Source organism: Solea solea, chromosome 19, assembly GCF_958295425.1.
Source record: "Solea solea chromosome 19, fSolSol10.1, whole genome shotgun sequence".
NCBI lineage: Eukaryota > Metazoa > Chordata > Actinopteri > Pleuronectiformes > Soleidae > Solea > Solea solea.
Window position 1 is genome coordinate 18,847,834 of NC_081152.1, and position 17,440 is coordinate 18,865,273.

At 41.5% G+C, this 17,440-nt stretch overlaps 1 protein-coding gene across 1 annotated transcript in view; it reads left to right on the plus strand.

Annotated features, from left to right (window-relative positions):
- Positions 1-16,152, plus strand: part of gfra2b (GDNF family receptor alpha 2b) — a 46,300-nt gene extending 30,148 nt beyond the window's left edge. The window contains exons 4-10 of the mRNA XM_058618223.1: positions 1,383-1,582; positions 1,674-1,861; positions 8,465-8,574; positions 8,690-8,830; positions 10,664-10,848; positions 14,057-14,104; positions 15,944-16,152. Of these exons, the coding sequence (XP_058474206.1) occupies positions 1,383-1,582; positions 1,674-1,861; positions 8,465-8,574; positions 8,690-8,830; positions 10,664-10,848; positions 14,057-14,104; positions 15,944-16,090 (1,019 nt within the window). The 3' untranslated portion in view covers positions 16,091-16,152. The remainder of the gene's footprint in view (positions 1-1,382; positions 1,583-1,673; positions 1,862-8,464; positions 8,575-8,689; positions 8,831-10,663; positions 10,849-14,056; positions 14,105-15,943) is intronic.
- The last annotated feature ends 1,288 nt before the right edge of the window (positions 16,153-17,440 follow it).

Below are 17,440 nucleotides of genomic sequence, written 5' to 3' on the forward strand. Positions count from 1 at the left end.
TGACACACAAGTATACCAGGGTCTGCGATATGTGACGCGCAATGGCAGCGCGCAGCTTGTGCACGGAAGTATACCACAGGATTAACAGACAGTAGGGGGCAGTAGAGATGGCCCTCAATCTCCCCTCAACAAGACATTTAACCATCACGACTCCCAAGCTGTTAAATTACTGTCAAAATCCTGCATAGTGTATGACGGTGAGTGTGTGTGTGTTCACACTGTGTTAGTTTCCTGTTCAGCTTGTCTGACACACAGATGCACGCACACACACGCGCACACTTTCCATGTTTAATTAGACATGACATCACAGATGGAGGTGATGACAGCCCACAGCGGTGGACTCTCCGTCACCTCACTCCGTCTCTCACATCAGTCCACTTCGCTGACCTGAGGTCAGGTGACTCTGACATCATTACAGACAATTTTACCTCACCTGTGTTTTTCTACTTTTTTTTTGTTAAAGAAAAACAAAAGAATCCTAACAAGGTTTACGTCGTCTCCTCCAGCTTGCAGACTTGTGAAATTGAGCATGTCAGGTCAGATCCCAGTGTGTTCACACTCTGCGTGTGTCAGAAACAGCCAGAGACGTAGTTAACAGCAGGAAAACAAGGAAAGAGACAGGTTTTTCACCACTTAAAAGATTAACCTTTAAAATCTACAGTATGTCAGCTTAAGTCTACGGCATTTTGGGAACACGTTGACAACTTGATCTCGCTGTTCTACAGACTTTTCTAAAATGGAAAGTTTGTAACTCCCTCTCAGTCTCCCACACCAAAGTCCATAGAGAAAACCAGTGATTCTACACCACAGTCTTCTGAGTCTTCTGATCCTCTGCTGCCTCCATCAGTAACTTTAAATACGTCATTTTGTGACTTAAGTGTTTGAAATCTTTCAGTCAGATTCACCACAGTGACACAAACACAGCAAATGAGGCATCAGTCGACCTGCAGCTCCTGTTTCCCTGTGAGCTAAAAACACCGATTTCCTCTATGGACTTTGGTGTGGGAGACAACACAAACTCCTGTTTTTCTGTTGGAAAAGGTAACGATAAATGATCAAATATATTCTAAGCATTTAGTAGATGTAAGCTCACAATGATTTTTGTATTTTGTTGAGAGAGTTTTGCTTGTGTCAGTACTTGCAACCACATGTCAAAAAACCTAAACTATCTCTTTACAAACTACAGGAATTGAATGATTACATAAGTTTGGTTTTGTGTAATAAAATGTGAACCAGTCAGCTGCAGCTCATCTTCAGTCTCTCTCCTTTACTCTGTTTCTTCTTTAGGTTACAGAATCAGCCTCAGGCTTTTAGTTTCTGGGTCAAATTCTCCCGTTTTCCTGACCAGAAATCAATAATCTGATGAAATCTTTTGTTTTCAGACTCGTCGTTGTCAAAGATGGGCCCCTGCTCGGAGGCGGGGAAACCCTGTAACCCCTGCCTGGACGCAGCAAAGGCGTGCAACCTCAACGAAACGTGCAAACGTTTGCGGTCCGCCTACAACTCTATCTGCAGCAAGGCCACTCCCCCACACTCCTCCCTGGCCAATCAGGAGCCTTGCAGCAGGAAAAGGTGTCAGAAGGTGGGTGTTTTTTTTGTTCGTTTTTCCCGCGTTGATGCTGTAGGTGGCGTTACAATAAATATATGACAGTTTATCGTCATTATCGTCTCAGGCGCTGCGGCAGTTTTTCGAGCGTGTTCCTTGGGAGCTGAGTTACCCGCTGCTGTTCTGCTCGTGCCCGGACCAGGCGTGTGCCGAGCGCCGCCGCCGCACCATCGTCCCGTCCTGCTCCCACCAGGAGCGGCACAGACCCACCTGCCTGGACCTGCGACAGCTCTGCCGCTCCGACGCCCTCTGCAGGTGAGTGCCGCATATATTTTTTCGTATTCCTTATTTTTCCTTCCCTCCTCGTTCACACAGTTCCACTATGGAAGCCTCCGGAGTTTGGGCGCCGCTGTGATTATAATGGAGCGAGACGAGGAGGTTAATCAGTGAAATCAGCTGCTTGAGTGTTTTAATCTCACACGAGTCTCAACACTCAGTTCAAAATGACACGTTTGATTGATAATGACTGGATTTAAAGGTTAGAGAAGTGGGTGAGCAACACACTCCAGATTGGAGCGGCCCATTGATCGATTGATTGGCTTTTCCTTGATAAATACTCGCTTTATCTAATACTTTTATTAATACAGTGAGTGAGGCATGGAAAAAAGAGGAGGAGGATGTGAGGGATGAAGGTTAAGCCTTCTGTGGCCAACTTCTAGACCGTTTGTGATATCTAAAAAAATTCAAAAACTATGGACTGGTGATGTGTGCAGGGTGTGACGCCATCATAAAGAGGTAGAAGATGCTTGGATGGATGCCGGAAAACAGCAGAAATAGAGCTTTAGCGCCCATTTACTTGTCATTACCGTAGACCATCAAGGCTTCCTGTGGAACGAGCGCCTATTCACAGACGAGATTCACCAGCGCGTCACACGTTTGTGACGTCAGATCCTCAGTACCGTCATTCCTGAACGGTTGAATAACTGCCAGATATGAAAAGTGAAAGTTATCTCATTGAAGATTTTTTGAAAATACTACTGCGGCCTGATTATCATGATGGTCATAAGAGGGTTTAAGGTTCTTCTTCTTTCAGCTTCTTCCTTCGCCACACCATCTAGTCGTCTCCCTTGTGTCCTCTTCTGTTACACCAACTGTCCTCATGTCCTCCTTCAGAACATCCATGAACCTTCTCTGTGGTCTTCATCTTTAACATGAATAAGAGAATAATCACTGTCCCTCCTCTGCACGTGTCCAAACCATCTCAACCCTGAGCTGTCCCTCAAATATGCTCATTTCTAATCCCGTCCACGTTGGTCACTGCCAACGAACATCTCAACATGAAGAACCAGATTTTAGTAACTTAAAAGTGTACAATTCATGTCAGATCAAGTCTATGAATTCTCAACAATCTATTTCACTGCATTTTAGCTTGTTGTGACACAGGAGCCGCTGGTCTACTGCTGCCTCGTTTGTTAACTTTGTGTCACTGAGAAAATCTGAATGAAGGGATTTCAGACGCCAAGTCACAAAATAACACAGTTTTAACTTAGCATTGAAGGCAGTGGATCAACAACTGCTGTGTGCTGTGATGTAAAATGGACTTTGGTGTGTGGAGAGTGAGCGGTTTACACAATAACAGCATGTTCTTAAGATGTCGTAGACTTAGGCTAACATGGATTTTTATTAGGTGAGTCTTTTGTTTTCCCTTGTTCTTGGTGTTAATCTGGATTAAGCCTTGAGGCTGCCTTGTTCAACGAGTTCTGGTAGGATTGGGAAAACTGGATCCGAAACATCCAGATTATTCTTATCCCCCGGCTGATTGAGATTACAGGAACATTGGTCAAATTACAGAATATTTTATTTTATTTAAAGCATATGGTTGTAGTGTGATGTCAGCTGCGATTGGCACAGCCACCCCCGGACCCGCATGTGGAGGATAAAGCAGTAGAAGATGGATGTTCTAGTGTGGAGGTTCTGTTGTCCTGTGGTGTCTTGGTTTTTGCTCTTCATCAGTTTGTGCTCCCCTCTGGTTTTGTGTGTATTCAACAGTGTGTGTGTGTGTGTGTGAGTGTGTCAGAACACACACACACACACACACACACACTCTGCAGGTTGTGTGTGAGCGGCGTCTCAGTGTGCGACTCTGTGGGCGTCTCTCTGAACGAGTGTGTGACTTACAGCAGAAAAGAGAGAGCAGCGGATAAATGAGTGGGACTGAGTTCACACACGGAGCTGCGCCACAGAGCCCACCCACCACACACACACACACACTTGTTTTTATACCTTAGTGGGGACACATTATAGACTTAATGCTAGCCCCTTAACTGAGTGTCTAACCCCTACCCTAAAACCAGTTTGGGACAAAATGTCACCACAAAGACAGCTTTGTAGGGTTTTTTTTGGACCTCACAAAGACACAAATACAAACAGACACACACACACAGAAGGCATGAATCACGACTGATTGGCTGTAAGTGAAGTCGACTTGCTCTCCTTGTTTCAGCCATTATCCTCAGAGTAAATGAAGCATAATCACAGGGATCCCGCGGGTCCTCCGGGTCTTGACGGCCTCGGAGGACATCTCTGGTCTCCCGCTGAGGACGTGGGAGAGAGAGCGGCTGCTCGCTCGCAGCTGTGATTGACAGGACGTGTAATTAAATATGGTTTTTGCCACAAGGGACGCATGAGAAACCCACAGAGAGCCGAGGGGGGGTTAGAGAAGAAACTATTAGCAGTTCATGTACGAGCAACAATTAAAGAAGAGGAAAGGGGTCACGGGTGCAGGTCGACGGTCACGCTGTTACAGTCGTCTCATTTACGTTCTCATCTACGCATCGTAGATCGCAGAGGCGAATCCCAAAGATGGGGTCACGACCTGCAAATCGGTCACAGAGGTTTTTCTTTGGGTCCCCAAACAAATTTGTAGACATTTTTACAACCTTTTGATTTAGCAAACATCTTTTGGAGGTTATTTATTTAACAATTCAAAATGAATGTTTTAGGAAAACAGGTCTCAAATATGTGGGATTTCCCTGTTGTGTTCAAGCTGTTGCCTAGCAACAGAGCTGCAGCTGGATGTGATACTTACCTAATGTTACATAACCTGTCAATATTTGTAATTTTTTTAACTTTTTTTTACAATCAATACTGATATTTAAAAGTGTATTCTTTAGATGTTTTATCTCCTCTCAGAAAACTAATCCTGCAATAGCTAACTTTAATATTTTGTTGATTGCAATTGAACAATTGAAGGCTCTCTAAAGTGAACAGTCTCTGCTAGTTTCACTCGCCGGGCGTCACTACTTCATGTATCCTCACGGTGGCGCTGCTCACATGAATGAGGGGAAACTTGGGTGGAAGTTACCTGGTTGAAGAATTAGGGAGTTTACAGCGGGATGATGGTGGAGAAAGCTACGTTAAGAGACGCTACGTCCACGTACAATACACAGACTTTATGACCTTTGTTCTCTATGATATTGTGACGTATTGCTACATGACTTTCTCGTAATACATTGATTATCACAGAATCGCAATATTATTGCTATCGTGGACCATGTATCATGTGTCGTACCGTGACATACCCTGTGATTCCCCCCCCGTGTGTGTTCTCTGGAGCAGGATGAGGGAACGTCTATCAGAAAGTCGAAGATATTGGGTTCCTGCCAGTCTGGAATAATGTCCGGGGGGGGGGGGGGGGGGGGGTCAGATATATTCAGGCTATCAGGTTATGCAAAATACATCTTGATCTCCGTGAGCTCAGTGAACTCTTTAAATCTGCTCTGACGCCGTTCATTTAAGCGTTTCCTGCCACCATGGCGGCGTAAACAGCGAGTCACATCACGTCTGGAGCTCTTTATACATCCATTTTGTGACAGTTTTAAAGCTCGTCTGTCAGGTTTAAAACACACAGCCTGGTGATTTGTGCGCAATGACCTTAAAGACCTTCACCAGGGGGCGTCGGACTACTTCCTGCCTTCTGATGAACTCTTTGGCGTTTCCATCAGGAAGCGTGAGTTTCTTTATGACCCCCGTCAAACGGCGTCTCCCGCTTCTAACCACAGTGGTATGTATGCAAACGCACACGCCGGCGCGTCCAGGCGCGACAAGCTAAACTGCTTTTCAAAAAAGCGGCGACGGCGGGCGGCAGCTGAGCGGCGTTTTTAAGACGAGGAAGCCAATCTAGCGCCTGCGTCGCTCCATTACACGGTCAGTGAGGTGAGGTGGTGCCATGATGGAAATAGCTGCCTCCATTCTGTAGGTCACAGAGGACGACGGTGTGTGTGCGTGTGTGTGTGTGTGTGTTTTCCCGCCTCATCTCATTTCCTGCGAGCTCGTCTGAATGACTCTGGCTGGTTTACAGAAAAGTGAAGTCGTATAACCAGAGGCGTGACTGAGGGCAGCGAGAGCGGCAACTCATCAGCAGCGCTAATATGTAAATATGCAAATGAGCAGTCCCACTAAGGGACTGTTAATTAAAGAGGAGATGGAGACACACACACATAAACACACACAGAGCGAGAGAGGTGGTTAAACTAACAGAACAATGACACGATCAATCAAACGCACGCTGCCGTTTACAGCAAACACAAACTTCCTGTGTTGTTTACTCGACATCATTACATCTGAACCCTGGAGACAAATCATCAACAGATGCCATTGATGATGAGCAGACACAGACAATAATAATTCTTTGTGTCTTTGAATGCCACACGGCTTCACATCTGGCATTCACTCGGGGTGGGAATCACCAGAGACGCTACGCTACGAAATTATCACGATGTTTAAGTCATAATACAATATTATCACAATGTTTAAGTCACAATACGATATTACTATATAATTTTATCACAATATTTATGTCACAATATGATATTTACACGATGTTTAGTCATTATACAATATTAACACGATGTTTAAGTCACGATATGATATAATCACGATATTTAAGTCACGATATGATATTATCACGATGTTTAAGTCACGATATGATATTAACACGATGTTTAAGTCATGATACGATATAATCGCGATATTTAAGTCACGATATGATATTAACACGATGTTTAAGTCATGATACGATATAATCACGATATTTAAGTCACGATATGATATTATCACGATGTTTAAGTCACGATATGATATTAACACGATGTTTAAGTCACAATACGATATTATCACAATATTTAAGTCATTATACGATATTATCAGAATACTTAAGTCACGATACAATATTATCACGATATATAAGTCACAATACGATATTTAAGTTACGATGCGATATTATCGCGATATTTAAGTCACAATATGATATAATCACGATACAATATTGTCACGAAATTTAAGTCCGATACGATATTATCATAATATTTAAGTCATAATATGACATGTTGATGTTTAAGTCAATAATAAATATCGCCACGTAAAATCTTGCTTTTTCCCCCTCACGCCTAGTTGCACTTTTCCTTTAAAGAAGGCAGCCAAAGATAAAATGGTGACGAGTGAGGAGATGTTTGGAAGCTTTCATGACTGAAGTGAGGCTGAGCTGTAAAAAAATGACATGCTATGACAAAATGTGACAGTTTGAATATAACCTGACATCGCAGAGTATTTTTTTTATTTTGACATGTGAAACATGGTGAAAACACTCCAACATAAACACTCACTCACTCCCTCACTGTGTCATCTGTCCTGACACAGTGGAGCTACATGATAAATGGTCGGTACTTCTCTAGAATTCTTATTGAATAGCACTCAAAGCTGCTTTACACGACAGTTTTGCCATTCACCCATTCACTCATTCACGCACACCTTCATTCTATCACACACGTTTCTTACTCAGTCACACGCTGCCGGCACAGCCACCAGGAGCAACGTGGGGTTAAGTGTCTTGCCCAAGGACACGTCGGCATGTAGAAGAGCAGAGCCGGGAATCGAAACCACAACCTTCCAAATGAAAGACGACTCGCTCTACCACTGTGTGTGTGTGTGTCTGTGTGTGTGTCTGTGTTTAGTCACTGTGGATTATGATCATATCTTTTGTCTTCATTCATTGTAAGATTGTTCAAGATGATTCCTAACACACACACACACACTCTGACCTTTGTGTGAAAGTCAAATGCACAACGCTCAGGACTGTCAAATTATATCATCTTTGCAGCTGACGGATGAGAAACACACACACTTTCCTTCACAGCACCCTTAGTGAGGACATTCCCTAGTCCATAACACATTCCCAAACCCTTTAGCCTAACCTTAACTGTCACTAAGAAATGCTTAACCATTAAGCCTAACCCTCCATCTAAACCTTAAACCAGGTCTTAAGTCCCTTACAATTGTGAGGACCAGACAAATGCCTTCACAAGATCATAATGTAGATGGGTTTTAGTCAGAATTTGTCCTCACAGCCTAGTACGCATACACACACACACACACACACACAGTAACATGAACCTCAACCTACATTTAACCTTAACCTGTTTAATTAAGTGTGGTTATGACATTATATTGAGCACTGACTGTGCTGAGAAACATCCTAAAACTTCCAAAAACAGCTTGTTGCCACTTAATAAAAGGATTTTCTTTTAAGAAATTAGCATCAGCTTAAGTGTATGATATCTTAAAAATAGACTTACTGTTTATCTGAGTGTCTGACAGGCCATAAGTTGGTTTCTGTGTAAGCTGCTCACTCTCACACACCAAAGTCCATTGAGAAAATCAGTGATTTTAGCTAGCAGAGGTATTCGGTAAGTGTCTATGTCACTGGGGTAAATTTAAACAAAGGATTTCAGACACTGACGACACAAAACAAACCATTTCAGTCACTCACTGAGTCTGTTTATAGCAGCAGGGTGCCACGTGTCAAAAACACCCCTCAAACTATGCCTTTAACTGCTGGTTAAATCTGTTTTTCCGCTGCAGGTCTCGACTCGCTGACTTCCACATGAACTGCCAGGTGACTCCTCACACCGTCACCAGCTGCCCTCACGACAATTACCACGGATGCCTCATGTCCTACGTTGGCCTCATCGGTCAGTTTCATCGTCATATTCAAGCTCTGCCTAAAAAATATCCATACAGTCACTGATTTAATTTGATTATACAAAAAGAATTACCTTGTAATCTTCATCCCCGTCTTCCCTTCAGGCTCTGACGTGACGCCGAACTACAGCGACAGCAGCCCGTCCAACATCAGCATCAGCCTGTGGTGCACCTGCAGAGGAACAGGCAGCCGTGAGACCGAGTGTGACGCCTTCCACCGCGACTTCACACACAACACATGCCTCAGTGAGTCGGCACAGAACAACTAAGTGGGAAAAAACGAAATGAATGAGGGATTTCATACAGACCTATAACCTCTGCGGTGTTAGTTACACAGCTATACCACTCTAAACACAGCTAACACTGATTTAAATAGGTTCAATTAAATGATTTGCTGCCATTAGCTAACAACATTCAATATGTGCCCTAACATTTGTTAACACTTGTTCATGTTTAGCTAACAATTGTATGTAATTAGTAAACTTAAGTATACATTCGCTTATATAAGTTAACCTTAGTCAACATTAGAAAGCACTACGTAACATCATTAGTAGGCATTAGTTCACTTTAGCTAACATTTCTCAATATTAGCTTACACTAGTTACCCTTAGTCAACATTAGAAAGCACTATGTAACGTCATTAGTAGGCATTAGTTCACTTTACCAAACAGTTCTCGATATTAGCTAACACCAGCTACAGTAGCTTATACTAGTTAACCTTAGTCAATGTTAGAAAGCATTAAGTAACATCATTAGTCAGCATGAGCTAAAGTTATAGTGACATTGGTCAACAGTGGTTCACTTTAACTAACATTTCTTGATATTTGCTAATATCAGTTAACCGTAGCCTACTTTAGTATACAGTAGGTTTTACTAGTTACCCTTAGTCAACATTAGAAAGCACTATGTAACGTCATTAGTAGGCATTAGTTCACTTTACCAAACAGTTCTCGATATTAGCTAACACCAGCTACAGTAGCTTATACTAGTTAACCTTAGTCAATGTTAGAAAGCATTAAGTAACATCATTAGTCAGCATGAGCTAAAGTTATAGTGACATTGGTCAACAGTGGTTCACTTTAACTAACATTTCTTGATATTTGCTAATATCAGTTAACCGTAGCCTACTTTAGTATACAGTAGGTTTTACTAGTTACCCTTAGTCAACATTAGAAAGCACTATGTAACGTCATTAGTAGGCATTAGTTCACTTTACCAAACAGTTCTCGATATTAGCTAACACCAGCTACAGTAGCTTATACTAGTTAACCTTAGTCAATGTTAGAAAGCATTAAGTAACATCATTAGTCAGCATGAGCTAAAGTTATAGTGACATTGGTCAACAGTGGTTCACTTTAACTAACATTTCTTGATATTTGCTAATATCAGTTAACCGTAGCCTACTTTAGTATACAGTAGGTTTTACTAGTTACCCTTAGTCAACATTAGAAAGCACTATGTAACGTCATTAGTAGGCATTAGTTCACTTTACCAAACAGTTCTCGATATTAGCTAACACCAGCTACAGTAGCTTATACTAGTTAACCTTAGTCAATGTTAGAAAGCATTAAGTAACATCATTAGTCAGCATGAGCTAAAGTTATAGTGACATTGGTCAACAGTGGTTCACTTTAACTAACATTTCTTGATATTTGCTAATATCAGTTAACCGTAGCCTACTTTAGTATACAGTAGGTTTTACTAGTTACCCTTAGTGAACATTAGATCACATTATGTAACGTCATAAGTTAAGTGGGGCTAAAGTTAGTGACATTGGTTCATTTTGTTCATTTTAGCTGACATTTCTCGATATTAGCTAATATCAGTAACTAACTTAGTATGCAATAGCTAAGATTAGTTAACGAGATAACATTATATAACATCATTAGTTAACTTGAGCTAAAGTTAGAGACTTTAGACAAGCCAACACCAGTTAACATATTATGTAACCTTAGCTAACATGAGCTAACACAAGCTAAAGTTAGTCATTTTAGCTTATGGACATAGATTATGGACATTAGATAGCGTCCGTTAACGTTAGCTAACATTTGTGAACTGCTTCCTCCTCCTCTTTCAAAGAAAACGCCATCCAGTCGTTTGGTTACGGCGCAGAGGGCGGGACTCTCCATGTGACTGAGCCACCGCCCACATTCTTCCCGCCCGCTAAGCCGCCAATCATCTCCAAACCTGCTCCCTCTCTGCACGGAGACACACTCAAACCCATGGACAGTGCGTGTGTGTTTTCCACGTGTGCTAACCTACAGGTGAGTCTTCTTTCCTCTGAATATAAGTCGAACTTTAAACTAAACTTTTACTGCCAGTCTCAGCTCAGCTCTGTGACTCTGTGGGTGAGGAGAGGTCATACAGTAGTTTTAACTTTAGCTCATCGCAGTTCATTTGACACACACAGTAGAATATGAGTAGAAATTCAGACACAACCGCAGACAAAGTACATACACTCTTTGCTCTTCTTCACCTTCACACACACATTATCATTGTCTTCATCTTCCTGCCTGCAACGTGGGAAAGTGCAAACTCATCTATTATGCACAGAGTAAAGGGGAAAGGCCAAAATAAACTGTTATCTATTATGCAACAGGGTCAGAGCATCAATTATAGAGAAGTGACATAATGTGACTGGATGTGATTCTTACTAAACTGCTTCAATTTTTAAATGCAGTATAATAAAGGTGTTGCTCAAATTATGGAGACAGATAACTATGTGGTTTTTTTTTTACTTCATGACACTTTTTTCCTGAGTATTTATATGTGTGAACTAAATTAAAAAAAGTTGTATAAGGCTAAAAATAATAAAAAAAACGACACAAAGTAGGAAAAACAACTCATTGAATCAAATCATATCTGTCACTTTCTGCACCTCCGGCTGTCACATCTTAACGGCTCTTTTATCGCTAATTTCCGGGTATTTTTAAAGAGCGTTAATGACATTTAAAAAATAAATAAATCGCAGGTTCAACCAACAACATGAACCAAACAGCAAATATATTGGATATTTGTTATTCAGCACATGTGACGCTGGTTTTCTATCAGTTTTGATGGACTTATTTAACTAAAGTCTTATTGGTTACCATCGCAGAACATGTTGGGAATATTATTCTGATATTCATATTCATATTTTTTGTTTCGGAGGCATCTGACCACAGAGGCCGCCCGTGACCGTAGTGTGGACGTGTCCGCGGTGCGTTCACAGCCACCGAGGGAAAACGATGATCCTGTTTCATTGTGACGGATGTTCACAATTCAGCTGCTGTGACAGAAGCGCGTCGCGGGCAAACCACGCCCTGTCAGCACTTTGCTAAATACGTGGAATGTGAGGGGCGAGGCAAGCGCTTTCCCAGTAAATACGCAGTGCAGACAAAGTGACAGAGATAAGGACGGATAGGAACAAGGAAAACCCAGCAGAGCACACACACAAACACACAAGCACACAAACACATCATTTCCCCACCGAGCAGGAAGCGGGGCCTGCAGAGGCGTCCCGGTGTCAGGAGGTTACCGCAGCAACAGACGATATGGTAATGAGTCATCATCGCCATAACAACCGTGTGAAAGAGCGGCAGATTCAGAGGAAATGACAATGATGTGTGGCGACGTGGCGCGTTTTTTTCCCTACAGAAAAAGAGTTTTCTTCTTCTTCTCCTTCTTCTTCTTCTTCCTCGAGGAAGCGATAACATCTGATTGGCTCTCCCACCCGGGCAATGGGAGGAGATATGCTAATGAGGCGCTGTGAGAGGAAGAGGCTGATGGGAGATGCAGATCAATGATGCTGTGTTTGTGTTTTACTGCTCTGCATTTCAATGACACAACATTCTCACTCATTCATATTCATGTCCTCAGTGCGTCACATGACTTAATGATCACACAGGCTTACGTTCTGACCAATTTGAATTATTTACTCTCTCTTTTACTCAGAAACACACACATATATACTCTGCATACCATAATACCCATGAGTCTTAGCTGCTGCTGCTGCTGCTGCTGTGAGGAGAAGAAGAAGGTGGACTCTGGTTTCATCACTAAACACGTTTCCACAGTTATTGGAAATGAAAATGAAGCCATGAATAAATGATCTGTGAGTGTGAGTGAGTGAGTGAGTGAGTGAGTGAGTGGAGAATATGACAGAATATGAAGCGTGGTGATTGGCTGAGACATTGAGACATTAAGGAGGTTCACGTGCAGAGGTTCTTGTCTGAGAACCTGACATTTCCATGACATTTTCATGTCATATTCAAGACTTATGGTCTTTCCATAACATAAGCCATATATATATATATATTCTCAGATGTTCCAGCTTTATTAAATGATTAAATGTGAAAATGTTCTGGTTTGATAACAGGATTGAATAATACCACCTTTGTAGTGTACGATAGCGATATCAATATTAGTCGGATACAGCAATTTTGAACCATTTACGAACGTATGAAGACATTTGTGCTGAGTCATGTCAAAGACATAATTCTCCAACTGTGTCACAAATACTGTTCTCCCAAAAAGAAGAAGAAGAAATAAAAATGCTTTATTTACATTTTGAAAGTCTCAGGATTTTTGGAGAGTATGGGATTCTACATTTGTATCTGTCCTGATGTCTGATCCAGTGATTTTGAACAATATCAGACTGATACTGATCAGAAATAATTTTGGTTTGTGGACAAAACTATTTGACATTTGAGGACGTCATCATTTCCAGGTCTTGGTAATAAACACCAACATCAACATGTTTCTACATTTTCTGGACCAAACAATTACTTAAGTATTAATAGACTATGAAAATATTATAATAATATTAATAATAATAATAATAATAATAATAATAATAATTGTTAGTTGCAGCCCTAATGCAACGTCTGTGAATGTGGGTTAAACTCTGTGAGGTTGAATGATGTCCATGTGTTACGCGTTTTTAGTGTAAAACAAACACACACACAAACACACACACACTGTTACACTACTGTATGTGGACGACACTCAACTATACATAAGTGAGTCCAAAAGGGTTAATATTCACTCACTCACACTGACTGTGTATTAATTCACTGTATAAATGTGAACATGATGTTTTATCATGTGTTCACGCCCTGACTCTCTTTTCTCCGAGACTTAAAACTCAATCTTTGTTATTATTATTATTATTATTGTTATTGTTGACTTGTTTATATCTCAACTCCCACGTGAAGTCGATGAGAAAAATCAGTCTATTCTGGTTTAGTTATTTATTTATTTTTAAATGAGAGGAGCAGATGGAAGTGTTTGAGTGTCAGTTATTATCACTGCTGTCACTGACACATCACAACACTCACTCTCACCGCTGGTTTCTGAACATGACTAAAATTGTCTTTAATTAAAAACAGGAGAGTTTGTCGCTAACGAGCGCAGAGTTAACGAGCGCAGAGTGGGCGGGCGCAGAGTGGGCGGGCGCGGCGCTGAATCTAACAATGAGCTCTTGTTTTACAGGACGGAGGGCAGAAGTGCGTCCCCTCTGATGAGTACGAGTGTGAGGAGGTGAGCGGCTCTGATTACACCTCACTGTGTTTGCGCTCATTACGGCGAGAACAGCTTCAGAAATAATTGCACCCACTGATAAACGAGGTGGAGGTGAATCTTTTCATGACGGATGAACAGGTGGTGATCAGCAGCGGAATATTAATGAAATGAAAAATATTACAGTCACATTTTCATTTAAACCACAGATGCCAAACTGGTGGCCTGTGGGACACATGTGGCCCAACACTTAATAGCTTTAGTCATAATGAAAACAAGAGGTGAAAGAATTCAGACAGGGTATAATACTAAAGGTATTTACTATAAGAGTAGACATTCAGACATTCATTTTTACACATTATTCAATGTATTATTCAAGATTAAAGTCAGCATTCTTAAATTAAAATCAGAATCCTGAGATTAAAGTCAGAATTCTGAGGAAAAAAAGTCAGAATTGTTAGATTGAAGTCAGAATTCGGAGAAAAAAAAGTCAGAATTGTTAGATTAAAATCTGAATTCTTACATTAAAGTCAGAATTCTTAGATTGAAGTCAAAATTCTGAGGAAAAAAGTCAGAATTGTTAGATTAAATTGAGAATTGTTAGATTAAAATCTGAATTCTTAGATTAAAGTCAGAATTCTGAGGGAAGATTAAAATCTGGATTCTAAAAAAAAAAGTCAGAATTCTTAGATTAGTCAGAATTCATGCTGTTTTCAAAAACAGAAATGAGCTCATTCAGAAGTTCATAAAAAAAAATCAACAAAAGAGCAGGAAATTACACGTGACATCACTGAAGGTTAAATTTAGCTAAGACGCAAAGACTTGATGCATATGAATAAAATATAGTCTCTATCAGCGTTTTATCTTAGTTTTCTGAATCTAAGCTTGTTTTGTGCCTTTGTGACCCGTAACTCTTCATTAACAGTTTATAATTCTCAGTTTTGTATTATCTGTCTCTGAGGTACTTAATTATCCTAAAACCTTTAGAATCTTCTGTGATTTCATTGTGCCTATACAAAGACAATAAAGGCTTATTCTATACTACTTTATTGTTTTATGTAATGTACATTACGTAAACTAGATGTAAAGTTTATATAACGTAGTCAACGGTGCATTCATTATTTATTGATGCTTCATATGAGAAGCAGTGAAACAGACACAGCACAGGAGACATGTATGTGACAGACTGTGTGGTGAGCGCCTCCTGTTCCAAGAACCCGCCTGTCAAAATAACTGAGAGTGCAGACAGATGTGCAGAATATCATCATCAAGGTCATCTCGTCCTTGGCTCGTGTCCCCGGTCTAAACATGGGCGCCGTCCAAAAACTGTTGGACGACGAAGTGAGTTTGTCTCCCTGATATTTAGAAAAACTTAGAAAACAGTCCAAAGCATATATTACACTTGACTGACCTTTGACCTTTGTCTATAGACGCTCGCTCTCCGTAACAACATGTGGAAACAGCCTTTTACACGTGGAAACTGAAGTTTGCGTGACTTTGTAAACGTCTCACTCTTCTGCACCAAACCCCACAGAGAAAATCAGCGATTTTACATCACAGCTCACAGGACTTGTTGATCCACTGCCGCCTCCATCACTGAGTCCAAATGTGTTATTTTGTGAAATCTTCTTCTTCACATTAACCTCAGTGACACATTTAGCAAAAGCAGCAGCAGCAGACCAGCAGTTCGTCTGCTAAAAACAGAGATTTTCTCTGCAGACTTTGGTGTGGGCGAGGAAACGGTTCACGAATCCACCTAAAACGAAGTGTTTGTTAGTCCTTTTGGATTGTGGACATATTTGTGGAAGTATTTCACTGGATAACTTTCTCTTTTCTCATGATATTCCCTCCTGTGTTCAGGCTCTGTTGGTCCAGGGCTCATTAGACTCGGCAGGACCCAAGAGCAGCGGCAGCAGCAGCCAATCAGCTCCAATCCTGCTCCTCCTCCACATCTCTGTGACTGTGTGCGTGTCCGTCCTGCCAATGTTTCTGCTCTACGTCTCATAAATGTGAACTCATGCACACACACACACACACACACACGCACGCACACACACACACACGCACGCACGCACGCACGCACACACACACACACACACACACACACAGACACACCTAAATGGCACATGACTCGGCGGGAAAATGTCACCCGAGAGACGTCCAAAACATCAACAACGGCCTTTTCGAAAGAGACGGAGGGACACGTTCTGGACGACATTCAGATTAACCGCCCCTCACACACACACACACACACATGCGGAGAAGAAAGGAAGACGAAGGCGCTGGACTGTGGGACTGAGAGACTGAGAGACGGACACTGATGAATAAGGACAGCAGGGACAGACACTTGGCGAGTCTTGGTCCACAGTTACTTCATTCCGGGCGCTTGCTTTGTGGAAGGTGTGTGTTTGTGTGTGTGTGTGTGTCTTTCTGTGCGGCTCGACTCGGACTCGCTGCCTCCAGCTTTGTTGGATCTGAGACAGCTGGGCTGAAAACACACACAACACACAGCACACAGCACAACACACACACACATTCACACAACAGTGTGAGACAGACAGAAAGAGAGAGAGAGAGAGAGAGAGGACGGGATTTCCAGGCTGGAGGATGGGACAGTGTTTCAGCTCAGCTCAATTTATCACTCCTCTACACCTCTCCTGTGGCAACAAATCTATACTGCATACATACAAAAGCACACACACACATGTACACACAGACACACACGCACACACACACACACACTGCAATCCTCCCCTTAGACCTCGTTAGCGGGAAAACAGGGTCCCCATCAGGACACAAGCACTCTTGCTTTACACCAGTATGTTTCTGCGAGTGTTTAACTCGATTCTGTTGTTCACTCTGTACAAACTTCATTTAATGTGGAAAATGAAAAAAGTCTCGGTGGAAGAGATTTCACATTCTGTCAGTGTATAGTTGTGTGAGTGTGTGTGTGTGTGTGTAAGGATTTGAATCATTATTGTGAAAGTGTTATCACTGACATTTACAGTTTCTCCCCTGATTAAACCCTGAAAACTTGTCTCTACTTCTCATAATTATTATTATACTTTTACTCTTTTCTTACATAAGACAAACCACAGTGCTGATTAACAGCTCAGACTTGGCTAACTTAGCTTGTTAAGCTAATGAAGTGTTTCTAACTTTAGATAAACCTTAGCATTGATCACCAGCACTGACTTTGCTAATTGAGCTTGTGTGTCACTAATGTTAGATGAACTTTGGTCCTGATGACCACCTCTAAATGAGCATGTTAAGCTAAAAAAGTGTTTGAAAAATGGTCCTGATGAGGACCATTTTTCATCTAATGTTAGAACTGACTTTGCCAATTTAGCTTTATAA